This window comes from Botryllus schlosseri, chromosome 15 (assembly GCF_051294905.1).
Source record: "Botryllus schlosseri isolate E-star chromosome 15, Bs_hap1, whole genome shotgun sequence".
Lineage (NCBI taxonomy): Eukaryota > Metazoa > Chordata > Ascidiacea > Stolidobranchia > Styelidae > Botryllus > Botryllus schlosseri.
This window is the reverse complement of record NC_137250.1, coordinates 5,855,964-5,882,554: the sequence shown is the minus strand read 5'-3', so window position 1 is coordinate 5,882,554 and position 26,591 is coordinate 5,855,964. Positions and strand designations below refer to the sequence as shown.

Below are 26,591 nucleotides of genomic sequence, written 5' to 3'. Positions count from 1 at the left end.
AAGTTATGAATCAACAATTACTCTAATAGTACCTTTATATATTTCATATTGTTTGTATAAGGTATCGCTGGTACGCTTGGTTTCATTTCTCCTGAAAGACTTAAAGATCCTCAATATAAACCGACAACAAAGTGTGATGTCTACTCGTTAGTATACACTTACGGCAAAAAAAAACGGAAGCTACGCTGCCATTAAAAATAATATTTTACAGATTTGGAATACTTCAATACACAATACTTACTGATTTACCACCGTATGAAGGTATGTGTATCTCTAAATACCACGCCTTCGATTCGGATGGGAATCAATTGTGATCTAAATTTGCCCACCTGCTTTCAAAATCTTCCGAGGATGCTATTCATTCGAGATCTAGTTTACGACATTTACCCGTCTAAATGCGTTTAAACATCACGTCCCCTGATAACAGTGTTATAAAAACTGTTTTCAGCTGCATCTGCCCTGTAACCCGACAACGTTTGAAATTCTCGGTGTGACTTTTATGTCTTTGTATTTTAAGTTTGGTACCACTAAATGCTATTTAAAACACCCTTGTGTATCTAGTTATTCTAAATCAGGGGAGGGCAATTATATATTTTCCAAAGGGTTCAAATCATCAGCAGAAAATTTCGTGATGGGTTTAGGAAAAAGTTTAAACCATATTCAGAGGTGGTCAAAGTAGTCAAGAAAGCTACTCAAGTAGAAGTAGAAGTAGCAACGAAAAAATCTACTCAAGTACGAGTAGAAGTACTTCATTCACAAGCTACCTAAAACTATATGAAGTAGAAGTAGAATTGACTGACTTTAAATCTACTCAAGTAAGTAAGTAGTTTTGAAAACAGAATTTATTCATTCGCATGGACAGTCAAAAGCTGCAAATAGAGCTGTACGGAAGGTGCACAGAGCTTGGTTCGTGTTGATGCATCCCAGGACTCAGGAGGTATCAATTTTCGACAAAAGAAGGATTCTATCGCATCATGGGATGCAAATTATAGTATTGATATGAAAATGCGATACTAACCCTATGTTTACTAGAAGACCACGTTTTAGAAAACATCATGGCATGGCGCCCTACCCCATATTATAAGGCCCCAAGTTTACGCGAAGAGCAATACGGAGAAGTTTTATCGGATCCGGTTCCAACACTTCGCGCGATTAGTATACGGTAATACCACATATTGTGGATCGCAATATTTATATATAGTGTAGCTTTATTTTCGGATAATAGAGGCATTTGCTTTTATGCTACACTTGCTTTTAGGCTTCAACGTGTATGTTCTGTTGACAAAAGATTTGAAAGTAATTAGTACTCAAAGCATGATACTCGGAATTGAAAGTGAAATACAAATACCACTTATAAAAACCGGAAAATATATTTCATGTCTTTTGTCCATAAAGCTTCAAAGGTAATATGCTAAAACAGGTGTAACGTTAAAAAAGCCAGATTTTACAGATTAGCAGGACATGTCATCGGCTGGGATGTGATTTTTGTCGTATTCGGTGGTACTATCGGTGTGTCGAATAGTGTTACACTACATATCCCAACCAACCTATCAATTTCGTATGCTATTTACTACATGTTTATTTGCATGATTATCACGTGTGTCCTCATTATATTGTTAACCCACTGTCAATTGTAATTTACCCGAAAGGAAAATACAACTGTCCTTTTAGGCACGTTATTTTTGTTTTGTTTGTGGTATTCATGGTGTATGTGGACTACTATGGTCATTTACACCAGGCCGATTATCTTCATTTTTATTCCGTAGCTGCCGACTTATAGCACGGCCCACTTTTATAGGCTTTTATTAGACGCCGCTTTCACAGGTGAGATGGCGTTGAGGAACCTAGGTAAACCTCCGACACTTTAATCTTTATACTAATGGCCATATCACCATTAGCTACTGCTTCGACTGATCTGATACCTTGTTCGCCGGGTTTGCATTAGTTTTTCCTTTTATTTGAACTAAAATATTGAGCTTTTAGCCGCAGCTAGTATCCGCCTAATTGACATTCTTCTAGTGGTCATTGATATTTCATTTTCGTCTCCGTGAACCCAGAGAGTAAGCAAACGAACCCATTGGATTGGGGTCGCGACCCCACGTTTGGGAACGCCTGTGCTACTGTAAATGTTACGGCCTACTTTGGTATATCGATTTATTGTGAATCTGGTTTACGCATGCGACTTGCCTGTATATTACGGGACGCAACCGGGGAAGCGAGTGGCGCAGTTGAAAAAAAACACTGCAGTCACGACACCAATGGTTGCTGGTTCGAGTCTCGGCTCTGCCATGTTTCTATGTGTCGGAGGTTTATCTGGGCTCCTCATCGCCGATCTCACTGCTTGAGCGGTGTCGTACGAAAAGCCCAGACGGATAAAGTGAAGTCGAGCTTTCAATAATCGACAGCAACAGATACTGAAGTGGACGCACGGAAGAGAGAGTGAAAGATGTTGAATGCGTGCGAGACTGGAAGTCGTCCACGAAGCGTAGGGAAGTGAAAAAGACTAACGAACTTTACTACATTCATGTTCTGGGCACAAATGACCAAATAGGCGATAAGTGCCAAATACTGTTCAATAAACAACAACAACAACGGGACGGGAACCTTTTTGGTTCGGAGAGACATATCGGCCCAGTATTTTTCATTGTAAGTCCCGAACTGGCATACATGTCAATTAAATGTTACGTCACAATTGAAATGTGTGACGCCATAGTATCACTAATTCGAAAACACTACCGCATGGGATTCGCCTTGTGTACCATATATCTCTGTAATGCTGGTAGTAGTCATGCTGGTTTGCCAGGGCTGAAACAGTGCTTCGTCAACCCCCTCCCAAAAAAAGTTGTTCTTGGGCCTCATAGAATCATGAATCAAACTGCTAACCTACTTCACGATTTCCAGACAAGCACGTTACCTTGTTATAGGGATTCTGGGTTTACATGAAAGTAGCTGATGGAAGTAGTGACGTCAGATAGCGAGCGCAGAACTATATACCACGACAATGGTTATTTCCGGCCAAGGTTTTAGTTGGTAACACAGTTCATGGAGTCGCATGTTGCCGAAACTTCAGAAGTCTTGGTGTGTTGTGAAACGGTAATGGCTTGTGTTGAAACGCCATTTTTTATATTAAGGATGCGATCTTTTCTCTATGGCACCGAGGGTACCCATATTACAAACAGACATTCAATTATACCTTAAATCACGCGAGGCTCGAAGAAAATCTTGAATTTGTCGGGAGTTTCCCACAAAATAGTTTATATCTATATTTAATGCTGATTTGCGAAATTATTTCGGACCCACTTCGAGCTCACACCCCCAAGAGGGGAGCGGCAGTCACGGCCGTGCTGGTTGCCTTATTTGAGCGAGCGAAACTTGAGTTGCATCGATCGTGTTATTTGTAGGTCTGGGCACAATGATTCGAGTACTCGAATCTGAATCGAGTATAAATTTTGATGATTCGTCCCGAGTAGTAAAAGACGATTTTTTTGAAGTACTGGAATTATACGCTCCTCGCCATCAACGAGAATTATATTCTCGACGGTAATTTTCACCGTTGAAGCCTTGAAACCTTGATTGACCGTATCGTATCATATGAAACATATAGTACAAAGCTGCGAACGTTCATGGAACTAGCAGATTTCCGAAGCTATGATCGTCCTGCAATATTGTCACCTAGTGCAATAAAATTAATATGGTCGAAAAAATACTGAAGTATCTTTAATGTGATAGATAACCTGCATTATATTCTTTGGGGTGGCATAAAATGTACACATTTAAACTTTCACATATTACGTTCTGCTATGACGTCATAATCAGTGATACTCGATTACTCAACTCAAAGCATATTACGTGATTCAGAATTGAATCACTCAGGTACTCGATTTTGCCCAGCTATAGTTGTTTGCAATTTGAATTTGTAATATTGAATGTCAACTCCAAGGCATTTCTCGCCGTAGATCACTAAAACAATGTGTATTCGAATTTGCGAGCGATATTGGTCGCCGGCGCAACAGCATTTGATTGACACTGATTTGATCTCTCAGAGACATGTTTATGCTGCCCAGAGAATTAATATTCTGTCCGTGATGCAAATTTACTAAAAAGTTGCTGGAATATAGGTAAACTTAGTACAAAAATGCTTCAAAGTAAAGGCTTTTCCGTTTTACTTCACGTAGCCTATGGTTTAAGTCCACGCAATAATATTCAAAAGTATGTTTCTATTTATACTTCTAAGTAACTACTTTTCGCGAGCCTGTCACGCGGAGTCGGGCTCCGGGCCGTATTTGGCCGCCAGTCGTACCATGGCTAGGCCTTCTCTATAGATATTATAATATTATTATTATGAAGCTGAGTAAAATTGCTGTCAAGAACATAAAGTAGGAAACTACCCGCTGTTCGCGTATCACGTTGTCAACAATTGCTCACGTCCGGACCTCGCTAAAGTATCAGAGGCGTATCCATATCGTTTAACTGAACTCATGGTAAAGTGCTGGGAACCTATCCCGGCCAAACGGCCTTCTTTTAAAGGTAAGTAGCTGTAATGACGCAATGATTTGAAATATTTGTAGCAAGTGATGAAATATTAATATCAGCTCTCGATACCACAATGCTGAAGATCCAAAGAAGTATAGAAGACTTTGACAGGCAGGTAGAAGATTCGGTTATGATTGCGAAGGATTTTTATCGAGTGAGTAGGCCTATATGCACCAGCCTTTGATTTGACTTCTTTGAGATAGACCATCATAACTTTAATTACCCTTTTGTACATATAACCGTTCGGCGCTGACGTATCGACAGTAATAAATATAAAACCACACCTTCCCGAAGCTGAGAAGCTGTTACTCTCTGCTTGTATTATGTAGTAACGACGAAGAATACTATAATTGACCGCATAAGGCTCACAGCAGAACGCCCGTAAACTGATCTCGCAATCACACGTAACTTGATAATGCATATCCTAATCAGATTGCGCAAGCGAAACAATATTATGCTAGTTAGACAACCTTCGAAAAGGATAAAAATTTAACGATATCGCGCCCTATAATAGAAATGTCCCTAAAGATAAATGGTATTGTGTTAAAATGATTCATCTAATATAGGCCTATACATTTTTTGCTCCTGAACTACAAGCAGCCGCAACAACTGTAAGACCAAACTGGTGCTCATAAATCTTAGCTACACTCGTCATCGTTTACAGGTAACGAGTTATCTACACGAATTCGGTGCAATTATTTTGCAGTTTGCAGTATCAGCATAACCCAGAGGTGAAAACTGTCACTTACATTATGAACATATTTTCCTCAGTTGATGCGTTGGTATTAGGTTGCATCCCTAGCTCCGTGTTGCTTGGTAAAATAGCCTAGCTGCGCTAGTACTGCATCAGCCAATTGTTTGTAGTCACTGCGTGATTTTTGTCTCATAATGCCGACTCAAATGACATTCCATAAACATGGGGATCTGCGCGGTACTCACCCCCGCTTCACGGCTAACTTCAGTAAACAACTAGTTAGTGCTCAAAATCTTGTGTAATGTCGGCATTTTTCCTCATCTTTCATTGCTAGACATAACATCATTTGTGAGCGAGGATGGCAGCTAATCCCATCCACGGATTACATTATTTTAGGAATTAGGATTTGGAAACGCAAGAAGTAACAGTTTAATTTAAAGCACTGACCCAGCAACAAACGAGATTTAAACTTGAATGCGGAAACAGTGACTTTAACATTATATATCATATTAAAATTGGTCGAAGCTCTAATCAAAATATCCGGGGTCGAAAAGTCGTCAATGATATAGTTGGGCAAAGATATATTGTGATGCAACAAGGGAATGACGCCATAGGACATAGATATACCATAATCTGCAATATAATTGAAAGTTAACTTTATTGTATGATTTTATAGGCAGTTGCAATCGCAATGAAGGCTGGTCACTTGCGATTTAATTAGCAGAGGCTATATTCTCAAGTTGCAATCGAATCGTAAGTCGTATATAGCCCGTTTGAAAGGCTTCGAACTCTATGTTCAGGTCTCACAACCTCCACTTACTCCATCGCCGACTCCTCCTTCATCACCGCCTCCTCCGACTACCGGTTGCGGCGTTCGCGAGCTTGCGTCTAGAAAACTTTTGTCAGGTAAACCAAAAGTTCATAGACACAGAATGCCAACTTTAATGCTGGTATACAGTAAACTAGAAGTCTATAACTGCCATTTGAATAGTATAGTATTTTTGCGCAGAGCTGAGGAACTTCTGTTCGATCGCGAGAGTTCTGGGAATCGGCGTTTTCAGCCTTGTTGTAATCACAGCTGTGATTACCATAGGAGTTATCGCGCAACAGAATACACAGCCGGCGAATAAGAAAACTCTGAAAGGTAAACACACCGATGCCACGCCTTTTTGTGGTTCTATCTACATCAGGGGTGGGGAACCTATGATTCGTGAATCGCATCTCTTCATGAGGAAACATGAGTCGTTGATAATGTTTTAATCTGGCATAATATTCGCATCTCAATATTGTCTCAATGTTCTGATAAATATTCATAACAGCAGGAATCATTACCCTTGTTGTAGCTCGGACAAGTCTTTGTGCGGTCAAAACAGGGCTCAAGGTAGGATTCAAGAACCCAAAAATACTCATTTTACTAGTCCAATAAAACAGATTTCTCTATAATAGGACAAATACGGCACCTTCACGTTATTTACCGGTATGTATTGGACTAATTTAATCCACCGAGTTCAATACGGTATTTGCATAATGACAGACACAAAGTACTCGCTGTACCCAATATTGCACCCTCAGAATGTTGGATTGCATAATGCGTTGGATATCACTGGTCAACACTCATTTTTAGGCGGACAAAGTAGGAGGGGTTGAAGGGGTTCTGAAGGACACTGATTCCGAATAGGATCTTGTTGACTCTTGTTTTGGAAAAACCCATGTGGCCAATTTCTTCGCTAAAATATCCCATTCTCACTGTATGGGCTGATAAAAGAGAGCTCAGTCGTATTATAAAGCTCAGAATTTCAATCTATCTGTTATTTTTGTACATTGACGACTGTTTTGAAACAAAATACTATATATACAATACATGCAGGGGTATTAGATTTATCCGAGTTGAAGATTTTCACGGTTATCATGTACATTGTACATAAATAAACTCCAATTATATATGTACGTATCTACCTAAATACAACTAATGACAATTGTATTAATGCAATCAGTTTTATGTCAACCAACTATTGTAAATTCAAAATAATCAGTTGTAATGTAATAACAATAATTTATCTTGAAATAAACTTGTTAATTGTATGATTTTCACTCATAAGCAATTTTGTGTAGTCTTTCGAAAGATTCCAGAAATACTCTGCCATAATAAATTTATCTCATCGTCCCTGATATCTTTCTTTCTTTGTTTTGATGTCCTGGTGGACCCTTTCCCCCTCACTGTTCACTTCAACTATCAAGATGATCAGGATATATCAAGATGAATGAACAATGGGTGAGCTTTAACTCTCACGTTTGCTTCAAGTAATCCATATGCAGATGCTAAATCTTTCCATGCTCCACTGTCCTTCTTCAATGCGTTGCATGCTCAACCGTCGGGCAACCAGCTTGATGGTGATGGCGTTATAACACTACATCGCTGTCTACATAGCAAATATGGTACAGACGACCATGAATCCTATGTAGTGAACTCCGATTTCTTGCCACAATATGTCATCACGAATCTTTAGTTAATTCGATCGAATTTAAATTGAATATATCTAGTCTATATTAGGGTTGCCATACGTCCGGAATTTCCCGGACATGTCCGGAATTTGACTGTTCAAAGTAGCGTCCGGGAGGAATTTCTAAAATATGCCAAATGTCCGGAATTTTGACGTAGCCTCATAATTTTTTCGTAAATCAACATACAAACATTATTCTGGGGAATATTTATGCTGATGCATGACAATTTTCTTCGCGCTGCGCGCGATTTGATATCACCTTCATTAATTTTATTATGGGGACTACCACCCTCGCCAAAACTGCAATACAATATAAATAAAACCAACCTTCATTTACTGGAATGAGTCTAATCGTGGGGGTCGTTTGCCTTTATTCTGGGGTTCGCGAACATGTTGAACGTAATCAGCTTCCAAAATAGCCCGCGAGTAAGTCTGGGCAAAGGTGCTGACTTCTTTTAGTAATCAGCTCGTCAAATTTTGATCTGGGCCACGGAACATTTTCAAATTGGAGATGGAGTCGCGACCATAAAAGGTTGCAAACCACTGGATGTGCCGTGTTTATAAAGCTCCGGGGTGCGCACCGGCATAAGGCTGATAAGCAATCTTATCGGAAGGACATGAACATGACTTAACGATGTACAATTACGCTCCCCGTATTTTCGAATTCATCATCCTTTACCAGCTCTACCGCTAATTCTGATCATGTGGGCGGAGAGTAGTAACTATATAGTAATATATGGTACAACCAATATTATTGACAGAATTCATTCAAAAAAATTTAACGACTAGCTGCATAAAGAATCATACAGCAACCCCCCCCCTCACCCCAAAAAAGTAGCATCGATTACCCGGAACACATATACTATACACCTGATTTCCCGGAACATGTGCAACACGTCCCATTTCATGTTTCCCCATGAAAAAATCGATTTCTTTCATGTGAAGCACTCTAACTTGAATCCTTTTTTTCCTCATCAATTATTCTCTAGTAATAAATGCACTCCTGCTGATTCAGCATATATCTAATTACTGGGTTTAAATTTTGTCCGTTTGAATTCATTGTGCAGCCAAATTCCTCAAAGTTCAACACAATCACAACATCGGGATTTGGAGATTGTAGCAATTTCACCCCTTCAGTCTTCAGGTACGCCGCATTCACGCTGATAACAACCTTCCGGCCTAGCATCTTTGTCGTCTTTGACTTGCTAGGATGAACAAACTTTCTGTTCATCCTTTTGATCCCCTCATTCATGAAAACTTTTGCGTTCAATTCAGTCGCCATGTGACATAGCATACCGTCACCTCCGTGCTCCTTGTAGGGGGGAGTCGACCCTTTCGTATGTCGGTGTGCCGCGGCCAGACCGTAGCTCGTGACTACAGCCCTATCGCAACTTATCAAGACGTCTTTTATTTCGGTCATTTCAAAATTTAATTTCAGTTTTCCTTGTACAATCGCATGGATGTTTTCCCATGGGTGGTATCCATTTGTCGAGTCTTGGCACTATGCATGCCGGTAATGGTATATCACTTTTCGTTGCACCCTTTCTTGTTGAGATTCACTCAAAATATGGGTTACTTCTTCCCTTTTCGGATTAGCAGCACGGGGATCGTCATCTCCTGCCGCCATTTCTATCCAAAAGGATCGGTACAATCCATTTGACGTGAATACTTGCATCGTGCTGAGATAAATCACTTCCTTTATTTTAAACCCAAATCGTAAGAGAAGTAAGTTTTCTTCGGCCGTCTTTGTGCTGAGTGAAATGTAGGCCTCCATAGGTATTGTATTTTTCCCATCAGCCTGACCCTGTTCTTTTATGTGCTCCTGGTACTTCATTGTTATTGGCTTCATCACGCATGACACCATATTTGCTGACCACAAGGTTACAGCTTCTTGTAAATCCTTGCTATGGCTTTCCCCTTTCAAATTAGAGGGGCCAGAGACAAATGGTTTAGTTGATGGGTCTTTTAGTTCGCTGTCGCACTTGTACTTCATAGATTGGGGCGTGCTAAGATGGCATCGCAGATCTTCCAGCTCAGTCGCAAAAGGTTTATAGACCTCTGACCACACGTTGTCGGCGATAATGGTATTTTCTGGCGTAGTCAAATCAAGGGGCGTATATGGCAATTTTGCTAGCTCAATTGATTGTGGGCGCAGGACCTCAAGTTCAGTATTTACCTCAGCACTGGTTCCCTCATGTAGAACGTACGTGGTTACCAGACCGTTCATCCTTCTGTTTAGCTTATGCGATAATCGGGGTTCTGGTGTTGGTGGGGAGAGGGCGAGGTTTTTTTCCGTCAGCGGGACTTCCCTACCTATTCGTGTTAACCTCTGATCTCGGCGCGTGCCCACGCCTAACGTCACGCCGCCGGAGCTTTGATCCGACGGGGGCCCTTGTTCTGGAGAGACTTGCATCCTAAAATCTCCAGACTCCTCTTTAGTCACATCCGGACTCATATCCGGATAATGAGTAGTAGCTGCGTTGGAACTATTATTGAGTGAAGTAGGCATGACGGCGGTTGTGGTGGGATCATTCCGCACTGATGCCTTACCGTCATCTGGACAAGCAGCTTTGCCTACATCCTCGGGGTCTGCTTGATTAGTTTGACCCCTATTCGCGTCAGCGGGACTTCCTCGCTCGGCACGAATTAGACTGGTGTCAGCAGGACTTCCTGGCTCGGCACCTAAAGAGTCTCTTTGATTTCTTGTAACGCCAGCGGTGTTAACCGACCCAACGTTTGCGTCAGCGGCCCTTGCCAACTCGACGCTCATCTTGCCTTCATCATTGGAGCCTCCTTCATTAGTTTGCACTCCATTTGCGTCAGCGGGACTTCCTCGCTCGGCGCGATTTTGGCAGGTGTCAGCATGCCTTCCTTGCTCGGCACCTAAAGAGTCTCTATTTTCTATTGTAACGTCAGCGGTGTTTACCGACCCAACGTATGCGTCAGCGGCCCTTGCCACTTCGACGCCAGCATCAGCGGCCCTTGCCGTCTCGACGCTTGTCTGTTCTGCAGCTTTCACCAACCCATCCTTGGTCACAGTTTTGCAAGGACTGTTTTCAATTCTGGTTCCTTCCTTTTTATCGCGTAAAGCCATACTATGTAGTGTTGCCAATGACAATTCTTCATTAACAGTAGATGGAGTTTTAAATTCAGTATCTATACTCGGTAATTGTTGTACTTTGTCAATCCATTTTAGCCCCACTATATTAAGAGGAACTCCTTTACCAGTTGCAAATGGAACTTGCAATCCGTCAAGAGGTACTATTACTAGAGAGTCGACTCGGGACGAGCCTCCTATTCCGCGCAATTTCATATCAAGTGGCTGTCGTTCAGCCCAGCTTCTCGGATATTTATTTTTTACTACGCTTTTCATAATCAAATTGGGGATACTGCCAGTATCGGCTAGAAATTTAGTGTCTGTGTTTGTATCCACTAGGTATAAAAGTTGCCCACCGAATAATTCTGCGAAATACGGTTGTAGGGGGTTGTCCGGTGAATCAAGGAATGTAAACAAAGGTAACGAGGCATTATGTACAGTTTTAACATGTTGGGGTAATATTGTGTCAGGGAGCTGATTTACCGGATCAATCAGCGCCCCCAGCCGTTTTTTGAGACGCGTAAACCTTGTTCTATTTCCTCATCTGTCCAGTAAGAGGCGGCGTATTGACGCGGCTCTTGTCTATATGAAGGTGCTATCCAGTTTACCTGGCTGTTATTTAGAATTGGATTCGCAGGTGGTCCCATGGGGCCCCATTGGTCCCAGTTTTGCCAGTGGGTTCTATCTCGGGTGTTAGGTCTACTATCATAATAGGCCTCACATAGATTTGTTCTTTCTGCTAACGGGGGAGAATCATGTGATATGAGATACCGGTCAAGATCTGAAGTAGTCAATAATCCATGGTTAGTAAGGAACGGACGCCAGTTGCGTTCAGCAGATTCCTTAACACGCTGCGGCACCGGTCGTACACGTTTACGGATCATCCATCCCAATTCGCTATCTCTAGTGAGTATCTCATTGTTTAACAAAAGGATAAACTTGGCAACGCAATTCCGGGATTGATGCCCGGGGGCCTTACAGTAATAACACACCGAAAGGCCCTGGCCCTGGAAAGGATTCAAATACAAGCCTAATGGGGCAAAGATATTAGCATTCTCAAGGAAATTATACCTCTCACCTTGGCTTTCCGCGATGTGGCGAGCCTCCTGACTGTTTGACGGAGTGATTTGCGTATTATCTGGTCCCACTCCAGAATCTTGTGTTCCTTCCGTTGGTGGGCTTCTTTGGCTTGAATTTCCTGGTTGTTGACCGGATTGTGCTGACCCTGAAATATGTAGAGGCTGGGTATCGGGTCCAGCAGAGGCGCTTTGTACATTCTGTGTTCGTTCCAGCCTTCTCCTTTTAGTTTGCGCTCGTCTGCCTAGCCCGATACCACTCGATACGTTAGTAGGGGGCCGGTTTAATCTTGCGTTGCGAACAGGATTTCGGCGTAGTTGTGTAACCTGTCCTATATTCACAATAGGCTGTAAATGGACGATTCTGGGAGGTCGAGGTGGCGTTGCGTCGACTTCCGGCGAAAGATATGATGAAGATGACGTAGGCTGTAGAGGTATTTCCCGTTGTCCATCTCCGTTAGGGTGAGTCGGACAGCTATGTACCCCAGGCCCAGCTGGCTGTACATTATAGATATGTACGGGCGGCAAGGGCGACTCGTTCTGTTTCGTCCGTCTAGCTCTAGGAGTCGTAGGATTCGATTCCTGTTCATCTTGGAACTCCGAGTTCCAGAACAGTTGGAGTTCTTCTGCAACTTTTCGCCAGGTGTTTTCTTCCCACCCCCGAATAATCAACCTGAGCGCTTCCGGCAGCTGCTGTCTCAAATTGCGGAAGAGTCGCAGACCGTCCGGATTATCCAAAACTAGATCGTCCATGTCTATCTCCAGTTGCTTCAGGGCGCTGTTAAGTAGTGGAAGAGGTTCATCTTCCCAATGATAATTTCTTCGGAAATCGTTGATAATTCTTTCATTGTTCACAATTCCTTGCGGGTTGGAAAGTGATAGCGACCTCATAACGGATTCCCAGCTGGCGTTTCCCGAGTTTGTGTTGAAGAAGTTTCCAAGTTGGTCAGCTTGCTTGTAACGCCCAGCATTCTTCAATTTCTTCTGCATTGCATTCATCAATATTATATCGGCATCAGTGTTACCCTCCCCGTGGTGAATTCGTCTCATCGTGTTCTCCATCCATTTAAGGAGAGGCATGTCCCCCGGATCCATTATCAACTGTATCATTTCCTTTTCGGACTGAAATCTAACAGGTGTAGTTAGCGTTGGGTTTACTATTACCTCCATCTGTCGCGAGAGCGGCTGAATTGGGCGGTCATCATCACTGTCATCTGGAGTAGATGCGAAACGCGGCATTCCAGGATTCCCCCGGCCATTTGGAAGATAGCCCGCATCGTAATACTCAGGACCACGGAGAATTTCTCGGGAAGCGCCACCATCTTCAAGGAAAGCATTTCGAGTAGCTTTCCGGAGGGTGTCCTGTGTGGATTCCATTTGCTGTACAAGCCTCTGCAGTCGGGATGTCGTCGCACTTTCAGAATCAGAATCTTCTGGTTGACCCTCCGAGTCTCCTTCATCATACTCCTCCCCTTCTCCACGGAAAATGACGTGCTCAGCGTCGCTCGGCGACTTTCTTGCCCGACTACTTCGTGTCCCAACATCACCCAACTTGTCAATGTCCCGCCGCCGACCCTTCGCATCTCGAGATCTCGACACCAGTTTCCGGAATGAGGGGAGATGTTCACTGTCCAATTCAGAGTCCGTGCCGATGTTCATTCTCATGGGTTCACCTGCCGCCACTCCCGTAGGTGTCCAATACATCATGGGCGTGTTAGCAGCATCTTTGGTCTTCATTGCCGGGTGCATATTCCCTTTTGTTCGAACGGTTGGAGCCATCAGTGAACGGGCAACCGGTGTCGGTCGAGATGGGGCATCAGTCTTCACGTCTGGATGCGTAGGGTAGACCGCCGTTACTGTATGACAATCCAACCCCTTTTTCACGGTGAAGGTGGGCATAGGCTGAGTCTCCCTGACCATCCGGATAGCTGGTGGATCATAGGCTGGAGGAGGCGCTGAGGGTACGACAGCCAGGGCGGGAGGAGGATGCGGTTTCTCTCCTACCACCTGCGTATGGGCTTTACCTAGCTCGAATTCAGTCTGCAGGATCTCGTTTAATACGTCAGTGGAAACCTTTCCAGTAATTTTTGAAGTGGCGTCACAAACGGCCTTCAGGTCGGCTTGAGCCCGCTGGACGTCCTTTCTTGCTTTCTCCAGCTCCTTTACTGTCTCAGGCAGGGTCGTTTTGACCTCATTTAGGACTCTCGTCTGGTCGGCCACATCTTTAGCAAGTTGCCTCTCTTGGTCTCGCACATCTTCGTGACGCTTTTGGGTATATTTAAGCAGTCGGATTCCCTGCTTTAGCTCCGCTGATGCCGCTGTTGGTTTCTTCTTTTTAAATAATTTCAAGATTCTTCGCATGGCAATATTAATAGATTCGATTTATAGACCCGTAGTAGAGTTTTCGAGGGCCCGCTTTACGCTGGAGATGGTCGGGTCGTTCAAGGTAGGCCGCGGTATTGTTCCGAGTGATGAGTTGTGGTCGTTAGTCTCGAACTCCAGAAGTTTAGAAAGCGAGTCTTTAGTAATGATAAATTGGCGTCCTGCAGATATGTTTTGCGAGCCAATAAGAGTTGGGGACGGTGTTGTAACTCCGTTGTTAGGTCTTCCGTTTCCAATCGGAACTGTCGTTGAAGAAAACCCCGGTACCAAATGTAGATATACTGGTGACAACGTAACTAACAATGAAATTACAGACGCAATCAGGGTCACGACCAATACGGTTTTAACGATGGTCGCCTTTGAACACATTGATAGGTCAACGTGCTGCACTGGAAGTAATAATCCCAGCTTGGTACCTCCAGTACGTTTATAGTGCAGCTCCAGCAACGCTTGTTACTGCGAGAGTCCACACTTGGTTCGATTTTACTTCACAGTGTTGGTTTTCCTTATCTGTGTTGATGTTGTGACCTTGTAGCATCCACAAATGGTGATCGAAGCAGTGGTGAGGGTAGAAGCAGCTGGATCCAATCAGGCAATGACCTCCAGGTCCAGAACTCTAAACTACTCTGGTATAACTAGTTAATTAAACCTTAATACAACCAAATACTCCAATAAATTAATCATGCAAAGAGGAATGAGGTCTCTATGTGTAAAACCTGATAAAATTGGTAAACATGCTTCAATTATATTACAAGTTTTATCTAAACCTATTCATCATCATGCACGATTAATAAATATTCTCAATACTCCAAGGTTTGTTTACGCATATAATTCATGCGACGGCCTGTCCTGCCGAAAAGCAGCTCCAAGGTTGGTTTACACATATAATTATATGTGACGGCCTTTCCTGCCGAAAAATTCATTCATAAAATATTGTGTCATTACTCATTACACAAAACTCAATTACAATAGTATTTTGATCACAATCTACTATGTCTCTGGGTTCGATGGTACTGGTGTTTTAAGCTTTTTATTCATTCGTATGTACCGTGTCTCACAGACCATAGATCTGATTTACCACGAATCCCAAACTTCTATCCCGTTAGGGTGAAGGGTCCCGACACTAACATACGGCGTGGTCGGTTATGACGCCTTACTGTACGAGACGCTACAACATAGATTATTATAAACACTCATTGTAACAGGTTTGACTTTGCAGATAATCTGTGACGTTATTGTAGGGAGGGGTATTTATTTTAGTAACTTGTGACATTAAACATTGTGTCAAGGACAAGTAATTTACTAATTTAATGTCGTTTACACATACACCCTAGTTATCCCTAGAGGCCCAGCTATTTACATATATGGTAGTTAGTCACAAGTCTCACTTAGTCAAACCCTGCTATCGTCATGCACTATTATTAATAGTTTACATCAATAGGGTTAACACAAAGCAAACAATTATATATTAATCATGTACCACTCGATTAAACGGCGACCCAAATATGTGTGTGAACAACAATACACATACCAGTACATCACGCAATGATTCAATACGTAGTAATATGACCTCACCCTCAGTCAACTACAAATGCAATTACGCAGCGACAACTAACTATCCACATAATAAACGTTCATTAAACTCTCAACTATGTTCAGGGCATGAAAATGTTAGCGCCATTTAAAGCAACCTGATAGTAACTATCAAGAACATAGTGACTATAGTATTTGAACATAATAAAGCGAATTAGCTTCACTGCACAGTACTATACTTTGATATCAGTCCACTAGACAGAAATACGTTTGTCTTGCCTGCACCGTCAAGCTCCATACACTTTGATCTTTTGCGATATTTTCCCATAGCAGAATATGCAGCGCTCAGCATCGGACGAGAATTCTTGACACTGACCCAAATGTTACAGGGGATCGGGGTAATTTCGCTCCTATTTCTCTTGCATTGTTTGCAAAGTATGGTTTCTTGTATGACCATCAGATTCTCAGCAATTTCTTCAACATACGTGCTATTTCTAATATTGATGGCGTCCCCATTCTGTTTCTAGCATAAACAGAGTTGCCCAGCCTACTCTTTGACTGTTGCGCAGTTTGTGTATTTGAATCGACTGGCACTATATCGAGTAGTATCAAAGGGTCTTGTACGACATCGTTCACAGTGAAATGAATATTTTATCGTCTGCTGGTGGCTCTTTTTTGTGTGACTTCTGCTAAATCTTATGCTGTCCAACTGCATCCTCTCAGCATCTTCCTCTGACAATCTGGTTCGAGCGACGCGTATTTGCGTTCCATTTCGGCGATTGCAAGGTGGAATATAGGTGCCGTTTTGTTCAGCAGAATCGCGATATCGTGGAGTGGTGATTCCATCTTCTTGTATAACTCGTTGTCCCCTCGGTACATTAGTGCTTGACGGAGCCGGCTTTCGACAAACTCGTGCGGAATGAATTAATATGTCCGTCATCGCTTAATACGATAGCTTAACTACACGGGTGTGTAGAATATCTTGATATCGTATTTGATCTGTCTTATAATTTCGAAAATGAGAATGACACTTGTACTTCATGACGCTATTTATGCCTACGTCTATAGCACAAAATTAACTCGTTAAAACAACATTGTCCCAACTCTTGTACAGACATCGATATAACAAACGGTTGACACACCCGCTTCGTAAAACGTATGTGTCGACACGGCGGACCTATGACTAACGTGGTTCTTGATCATCGACACGTCTGTTTCGGAAAACAAATGTGTGGATGGGGCCAATTTATTTGCCATTTCCAAGTTCATATTATTTGTAGTACACCTTCCTATGTGTTCTATAGGGTCTTTTATAACCTAATTATCATACTATTTTATTCCCATTATATATACATCACTATTACTACACATATAGGCTATCAAATACATCTATTTATTCAGGTTATATATTATTTCTTCAATAAACATAGTTTAATTAAACCAGATAGGGATGCAAAATCATTGAGTGTACCGTAAGACCTTATCAGTCATACCTATCAATTTAGTTTTCTATGCTTCTCTGAAAAATCTAGCATTTTCAGTCCCGTGCCTATTAACTTAGTCTTCCAGGCTTCTCTGGATAATCTAGCATTTCCAGTCCTGTGCTTATTAATTTAGTTTTCCAGGCTTCTCTGGTTAATCTAGCATTCCAGTCCTGTGCCTATTAATTTAGTCTTCCAGGCTTCTCTGGATAATCTAGCATTTCCAGTCCTGTGCCTATTAATTTAGTCTTCCAGACTTCTCTGGATAATCTAGCATTTCCAGTCCTGTGCCTATTAATTTAGTCTTCCAGGCTTCTCTGGATAATCTAGCATTTCCAGTCCTGTGCTGTTCACCAGTGGCGAAGTCATGTCATTGTTTCCAATGGCGGAGCTTAAATTAGACTCATCGGCCAATGTCACACAGATACTCTGATACTCCTGATAACGTATGTGTCATCATCAGGAATCTCAGTGATCTCAGCGATTTCAGTCCTTGATCGAGAGACATATATTTTTGTGGTACCCAGACTGAGTGCTCGATCTCGAATTCCTTGCAGCGTAATCGTGGACACATGTTATCACTACTAATATTTCATAATTGGTGTAAATTATTCATAAATTTATACACGAAAAGTTTTCAGATCACATGATTCACGTCGGGGTCTGAATTCAATTCCGAGCCCAAATCCAATCCCAAGTCCGACTCCAACCTCATATCCTATCTAAGTTATGTTAGATAACAATTTGTTAACCCATAGGGTCATTTTATCATAATATATTCGTTTCATATATTACTATATATATACATGGCAAATTTCCTTATTGTATGTTTTATCCGCCGCAGGTGTTTAATTTTTTTCAAATTCTTTTATCAATTTTTTTCGTTGGTGCTTATATATACATACTGTAACATTTATACTTTATATACATTGTTTTGCGACGATATATTTGTCCCTCCTTCCTTCCTATCGCGGTTGAAATGCAGCGTCTACTCGCGTAACCATGGGTGTCAAAAAGTGAGATTTCCTCACAACCTACTTCATATATACCTCATTACTACATTACCAACCCCATAGGGTAGGGACAAACGTACGACTCACACAAATATATACCTTATATACATAATTACAATTTCACATCACTTTGCGGTTGGATGCTGTCCAACAAGGTAAGAATTCATTTTCATAGGTGATTCTTAAGATGTTCTACGGTTTTAATGAAAAAGGGTTACTATTGGGTCGCGCAATAGACGGTTCCGCTGGCCGACACCAGGCACTATCCCCAAGCAGCGAACACCGTAATATCGGCTCTATGCCCAAGCTCCAGAAATATATTTATACAATAAAAAGAAATGCTTCAAAAAAACTTCATCATATCGAACAAGTTTCTATAGATAAATGAACAAATAAAGAAATAAAGTATTTTTTTAAAGATGATCACCATACCTTTTTATAATAAACACACGGCGGTTCTCTTACAACATAGGTGGTCATTGTTTGGAGTTGGTCTTCACATCCGTTTACTTCTACTGGTAATTATTCATAGTGGGTCTAGAAAATAGTTGATAAATGCCACCATTTCGGTTCTCATCTCTCTCTCTCACACACACACGCACTCAATATTATCTTAGTGGAAGGTTTTCAACCAAAACAGTCACTATCTATTATTTGTACATGTCATGTCTTCAAAAATGGCCTCACGTAATTGAACTATACTCAGCCAAGTTAGATTTGGCCCTAATGCGTATATGCCTACAACTCAGAAGGCCACTAGGGTTCAACAAAGTACTCTGGTGATTTCAAAGCTCGTAATACTTGAAGATCCAGACCTCATTGCTTTAGTTTTTGGAGTTTGGGCCCATACTATTGAGTGATTTATGATCTACAATTGAAATAAACTGACTACCAATCATAACGAAACAAAAATACTCAGAAATTAGCAAAATTATCCAGTTATCTGCAATCTTTCGTCAGTTCTGAATATTGTTAAGCATATTTTTAGCTTAAATGCAAAGACGTGTAATTTATGACCATCGGTGGAACATCGTATGCTTAAAATATTGTTTTTCCACTGTCAAAGGCTCAGTAATCCGCATGAGCATAGTCTTATCATAACAAATATCGTGAAGTGTACTCTGTATCGCCATTATTGCTGTATTGTCTGCTACCTAGTCCAGACTGAGTTAAAATAAAATACTCTCTCCCCCCTCGAAAACACAGAGCCTGAGCAAATGTTGGCAGAAATACCTTCTGCAAATAGGTAACTTCACCAGTAACACTGAATAATTTACTAAAAATGAAATGAGCCCACCTTATTGTTTAGAATTTAAGTCCTAATCTGCAAATTACTCTTATAATAGTGCAGAAAACTGACAAGGCAGTTGTCAACAGGCTACAGCATGCTGATCAGAATGGTTATAAATTGTTGATGAGTGGGAGTTTGTCAATACATTTTCTTTTTAAGCCTATACCGGTCTTGTTACGGTTTAATCCAGATAGATACCACAGTATGGACGTCTATTCAGCTTGAGCTTGCATCTACTGGCATTCAGGCAAAGAAAATGGCTCTATATTTACCAATTAGGAGTGAGTCTCAACGCAGCTGAAAAAAGTGGCCGGACTTGATTTTCGAAACCTCAAGCCGGGTAAGTCATGGTTGGTGATACCATTGATAATATAAACCTCGGTATTGGTATGAAGCAATCAATCACCGTGACTCAGTTTCAGCGTAAATTTAACCTTCCTCAGGAATTAATCAATGCTGAATGGTTGCAGATTTTCAAACAGCCGGGATTGCCAAGTGGTTATATGATCCAAAGTTCCCCGAGTGTGTGATACCAGCATATATCACTGTTGCTGAGACGTTGCTTGGATTGGGCTGAATCCTTATGACGGTCTACTTGATCGGCAAAAAAAAAATTCAGGTAAATTTCAACCTCACAGTCTCTACTGTGGCTTAACTATTTCGCATCGTTCTGTGGTAGATGCCTCAAAACTTATAAATCTGTCTGGTATACTGGCCTGGACAATTTCAATTAATGTACCAATGATGTGGATGCGTTAATACCACAAGGTCAGATAAAGATACATGTACTTAATCGAGATTTTACATGACTCAACAGGCAATTACTTAGTATCGGCCACTCTTGAAATTGCGAGATGCACCATTAGACTAATGCAAAAATGACAGATTCACAGTTTCAATCGACGAAAATTTATTCAAGAAATTACTGATGACTATGTTATGCAATATTACTTGTGCAATTTTTTACTAAAATGGCGTAGTGCTATACCTAATCTTATGCCAAGCAGAGGTGGTCAAAGTAGTCAAGAAAGCTACTCAAGTAGAAGTAGAAGTAGCGACGAAAAAATCTACTCAAGTACGAGTAGAAGTACTTCTTCCATGAGCAACCTAAAACTACTTGAAGTAGAAGTAGAATTGACTGACTTTAAAAGTACTCAAGTAAGTAAGTAGTTTTGAAAACGATCCTAATTCGTTCACATGGATTGTAAAAAGGTGCAAATTGAGCTATGCGATAGGTGACGAGCTTGATTCATATTGATGCATACCAGCAGGTATCCAATTGTCGATAGCATAAGTATTCGTTAACATCATGGGATGGAAATAATAGTATTGATATGGAAATGTGATGCTAATCCTCTATTTTCTCGAACAGCACGTTTTAGAAAATAGCCTGGTATGGCGCCATTCCCCGTATTATAAGGCCCGTAGTTTAGTCGAATAGCAATTCGGAGAAGTTGTATAGGATACAGTGTAAACACTTTGCTCGATTAGTAAACGTTAATAAAAAATATGGTGGACCGTAAAAATGCCATGTTGTGTAGCTTTATTTCCAGAAATTAAAGGCATTACTGCATTTGCTTTTATACTTCAACATGTATGTTATCCAGACAAAAGAACTGATAATAATTATAACTCAAAGTATATGATACTGGGAATTGAAAGTGAAATATAAATACTACTTCTAAAAGCAGAATATGTATTTCATGTTTTAGTCCAGAAAGTTTCAAAGGTGGTATGCTAAAACAGTTTGAAACTAAAAAAAAGTCGGAGTCCACTTTTCCAGATTTGGACACGCCATGGACATGCTAGATTACGATATGACAAGTAAATGCTAGATTGCGAAACATCAGTTTCAAACGTTATGATGAGCCATATATACTGTGATGAATTATTTGATATGAACGAAGGACGACAATGTGGTGTGAACGGAACCACGTCAACCCTCTATTTAAATTATATTCACCGATACTTTCGTGAAATCATACTGGAGACTCCGTATCCAGCACTGCGCGCGAAGCGCGACGAAAATTCTGGGCTTTACTAAACTTTTATGAAAATTAAATGTTGATACTCCGTGAGAACAGCCCCAAAACTCCTCAGGCTATCTTTCTGATTGGAAGATTGAACTACTTCTACTTGACAAACTGAAAATAGCGAAAAGTAAGTAAGTAGATCAAAAAATATTACGAAGTAGAAGTACAAGTAGCGAAAATCAGATCTACTTGAGTAAGTACCAGAAGTAGATGAAAACTACTTGAGTACTTCGAAAAAGTAGAAGTACTTCGTTACTGACCACCTCTGATGCCAACATTATACCAAACTATCCAGAAAGACTAGAAACTGTTCCGCTACGGAACCCCCTTGGGTGTTTTTTCGGCATCAGATCTAGCATCTAAGTCATTGTAATTTTGGACAACCACAATCTTCTATGCTCTGTGCCACCTGTAAACCAATCGGTGTCTATTAAACTTTAATTGGTTACCTAAAATAGGGAATGTAAATTTATCATTCAGGAGTTGGCAAGACCGCATTGCAGAACTACCCGTTTTGAAACTTGCCTTGACGGGAAGAAGTACCGAAGTATTACATCTATTCAAACTTTGTACAACTTATACCAGCAGTTAGAAATAGCTATTCTTATCGCGATACAAAATACTGTTTATCATTCTTGAGAAATAGCTAGGTTGGCTAACCCCGTTACGGTGATCCTACTGGCTCACTGATCATTGCTTACTAATAAGATTAGGTTTGGTGCCTTGGAATAGAGCTACACCGGTAATAAAAGATTATTTAGTGAACCTGCAATTCTGCCATAGCTAATAGTGTCGTTCATTGAACAGTAAACACATTTAGTAGTGTCTATGATTCAACATTCATAGGTATAGCGACCCGCTGGACCCGTGTGAATTTTTCAAAATGAATTACTAGAACGAGAATTAAAATCAAATATCAATCAATATTAATATTAAAATAAAATAGTAAATTCAATCAATTATAGTTTCGCTAACGCGATGATTAATATACCTACAAGATGGTGCTTTTTCTTTAGACCGGTCAGTTCCCTAAATGTCACACGGATATTCTAAATCTGGATCTGGAGCATGTCTCGCGGTGGACATGTCTAGCAATCTTGATGTAAACATAACTCAGAACATAGCAGCCGCCAGCATTACGCATGAGGCAACTTGTACTCCATCAGTACCCCGCACTACACACCGACTTCAATGCTGCCAGTCAAATCACTACTTCTGCTAAAGGTTTGTTTTATCCTTCCCAAGCCACGTATAGCCAGTTTCAGACACAATATATAGTGCCCAATGGTCATTCTGCCACCGTATCGTAGTCGAAATCAGGATTGTATTACTTCTATACTGCATGACTACATGCCGTATATCATGATGAGTTAGTGTTTGCCTATATGGAATTATACAAGTACATTTTATTTTGCAACTTACAACACGAGCCATATACATACATCAGACTTTATAGCCTCAGAAGACAGTAATTTCAGTCATAATAAGCTACTTTCCCAAGTTCACAGTGGTCTTGTCATCACAGATTTTCATGGTCAGAGGATTATGGCCATAGCATCTAATGTTGAGTAGGGCCATGTGAGAATAATTCCTGTCGTAATTGAACAATGAGCATGCATGTGCGTAATGCCCACAATCAATTTGGCGCAGATATCGTAAGCTGCCTTTCAGCTATGGCAAACAAAATTTGAATTAGTTCTATCAGAAGCAGATGGGTTTTTTAATGCACCAATGTGAAAAAAAGGAACAATTTTGTGAAATTTTCAATGAATATATTACCAATAAATACAGGCATTTTCTAATAATTAAACGTTATCTTAGCTCTATCATAAATAATAATTATGCCACTCTATCAGAAACCCAATAAAATGGTCAAGCAGTGTGAAATTCGACTTTGTTACGTAGAATGACAGCTTCGACTAGAAACAATACCCAGTTATCATATGCACTAGTCTGCTTATTCAATTATTTGCTGACAATTGACACTATCTCAGACCTTCACTGATTTAAGTATTAGGTATGCTCAATCCAACCCCTCTAACAGAGCCCACGGCTGAACAGTGTTACATAAAACGGAAACATAAATCAAATCAGTTAACATCCTGCTTAGACACACTCATAAATTTAATCCACAAGGGGTCAGTATTCATCAGCATCTGTCGCATCAATACAGATCCCCAGTGTAACAGCTAAAATTGTAGCGAGAATATGATTCCTACACAAAAAAGGCAAATATTATAATGGATTATCATTGCAATTATGTTTGACTTATACTGCTCTCTTCAGGTAACAGTCCAGAAATGCAATGCCACTTTAATAATAGCAGGAAATATAATTTCCGAGTAAGTGCCAAGTAAATTATTATCATCTGTGGAGGTATCAACTGTAACGAACTTGTTATAGGTTCCTTTCTTTATTATCAAAATTGCGCTCCCAAAGCACATTAACCAGCTATCATGAAATGGTTTAAATACTATCAATACGGTGTCCGAACGCAGAGCACTGATAACCTTGCTACTATGTATGCTTGGCTAAAAAAAATCTATGCATTCAGTGCTATCTGCAACCGTAGTTATTGGGAAACACTTACAACTCTCAGACCCCCGTAAAACACTACCTGTCCAACGCATAGACATTATCGAAGGCTACCGGAAAACTTGCTGGATATAGAAACACCATTGAACCTGTGATTTCACCCTAGACTACGCTTCATGAGCTGATTACTCCGGCATTTACCCTAGATAACCCCTAATCAGATATTGATTTCCAGGTGCTACTATTGACATGTGGGTTTCACAGAAAATATATCCTGGACTTTGCCAGCCAATAAGCATTTAAAGCAATTCGCCCTGCGCACATGAAAACTTAATCGAACACCCAATGGCGAAAAGCGTCTAATTTTAATACTCGGCCCAAATCACCAAAATTAATGCTAAATTCAGATTGAGTACTGGAATCGCTGTGCCCATAGCCCCAAAGATTAATCCCCGTATGATTGGGCCAGCATTTTAGTTGAAAGGGTATCACTGATATTTCAACCATTCATTTTTTCACTAGGTATCTCAGAATGGGACAGAACTTCTGCTGGGTCAACATCTTCAGATGGACGCGACCCCAATCTGAGAATTAAAAGAACCCTTGATTTCAACACTGATGAAAATTTTGGACCACCAATGGGCTTTGTGAGGAAAATCGAACCGTCCAGAGGACTATCACGCACTCTTGCGCACTCCACCTTTTAACCAAAACTAGCAGTTAAGACGGGGCCGGTGAATACCTGACACATCATGTGCCCAATTCATATCATTCAATTCATGTAGTTGGGTATCCGGGCTTTGTACTTGACACTGTGTAAAAACTCTTCTGGGCAAACTATTTAGTTTTGCTGAAATACTGTTCGCGCCAAGACATGGACTTTTATTAGTGATCTGATACCACTTCAAAGTTTTAACAGCAGGGGTAATATCTTAATGTCAGATCTTTTTCATCACATTTGAGCTGTATTATCTCCATGCCCATGCCCATTTATGACTGATAACTAGGTCCTGTACCGACAAAAAAAAAAACAATTTCTCCTAATAATTATATTTATTTTCATGCTTGCCATATCCAAAAATTCCTTATATCATCTATGGGTGTGTAAATTTGCAATATCTCTTCTATAGTACGTTCGGTAAAAGTAGTAATTTGCCACAAGCCGAAGGGTTTGAGGACCCCTGGTGTTTGTGTCAGCTGATGCCCTTATAGGCTAATCGTCTGTTGACAAGAGTAGACAGTACACGAAGAACGTTGTAAGCTCATCAAGGGCTCAAATACTTCACTATTATACTGTATACAGGTCGTGAATTTGTCTTAGTCTATTGTCGGATAAGTTCGTCAAACATAGGCCTCAAATAGAGTAGGGGAGGTCGACTCCTCCAGTAGGTGGCGATGCCAAAATCGGTTCCTTGATCGCTTACTGATCCGCACATACAAGGAATAAATGTATTTGATACAATTTTTAGGTTTATGGCCTAGTAGCCGACATCCCACTCGCTATAGTTAGCCTACTTCAATATAGTTGTTGCCAGCTTGCATTGATTTAGTGATACACAAAAAGCACCTTACCATCACTGCCACGGCCCGATCCACAACGAACGATATGACGTAGCTTTTCTTACTCTGGTGGTCCTGCTGACATATCGGTTCATGCGAGGACAATGGAAAACAGAAGGCATTTGGCAATGCTGTTGTACAGTTTGCTCTTGGGGTAGCAAAAATACACCAGCCGTTCAAACTACCCATTTAGTCCTAGTTTTGGATTTCTGAAAATTTAACAATTCTAGTTGTGCGGAGCACAAGTCTGTGTGACGTAGTGAAAGATAAAGGTAAACTGTGGCTGTGAGCCACACTTATATCATGCAAGGCCGGAATCTGCTTACGGGGCGTTCAGAATTCAATAGTGGACCGTATGTTGCCCGTCCATGATAGATACTAAATTATCGCCCATTTTACTGCTGAAACGAGTTAGCTTTTAGCGCCAGTTCATAAACGTTGCTTTGTCCGTGTAAGTGATGCCCTGAGTAGAAGTCGGTCGCGATATATATTGGTATATTATACGCGGGTATGTTGTCGGGCCTTTATCATAGACATTCGTGGACCCTAGACAGTGACAAGTTCCGTAGCGGAGGGAGATTATTAGAGATATCCTTTCGGTGTTATCGTCTGTGGCGGAAAAGCCCCGGCCTACTTGAGAAATATTTTGTCAAGTGCTAAAGCCTGTGTACTCCAATAATCATCACGTAAGTGGTGTAAAAATAAAACCCAATTGGTCATAAACACCTTCACCAATTATATTGAAGAGGGAGTGATGCTTATTCCAAACCGCGCACAAGGTAGGTAGAGTTCCCACTGTGCAGGGCCCCACTTTCTATTTCTTAGCTAGACTATTCCCAATGTAAGATTTAGATGGTAGCTA

At 40.9% G+C, this 26,591-nt stretch overlaps 1 protein-coding gene and 1 long non-coding RNA gene across 2 annotated transcripts in view; both read left to right on the top strand.

The window, feature by feature from the left end:
- The window catches only part of LOC145457534 (receptor-interacting serine/threonine-protein kinase 1-like), a 47,841-nt gene that overhangs the window by 12,652 nt on the left and 8,598 nt on the right, over positions 1-26,591 (top strand). The window contains exons 5-10 of the mRNA XM_080335755.1: positions 62-146; positions 212-261; positions 4,369-4,527; positions 4,593-4,687; positions 6,028-6,133; positions 6,237-6,371. Coding sequence (XP_080191881.1) covers positions 62-146; positions 212-261; positions 4,369-4,527; positions 4,593-4,687; positions 6,028-6,133; positions 6,237-6,371 — 630 coding nt within the window. The remainder of the gene's footprint in view (positions 1-61; positions 147-211; positions 262-4,368; positions 4,528-4,592; positions 4,688-6,027; positions 6,134-6,236; positions 6,372-26,591) is intronic.
- Positions 19,722-25,354, top strand: LOC145457538 (uncharacterized). Its single transcript, XR_013920927.1, has 3 exons — positions 19,722-20,220; positions 22,651-22,858; positions 24,692-25,354. It is a non-coding gene; the product is annotated as an uncharacterized LOC145457538 (long non-coding RNA).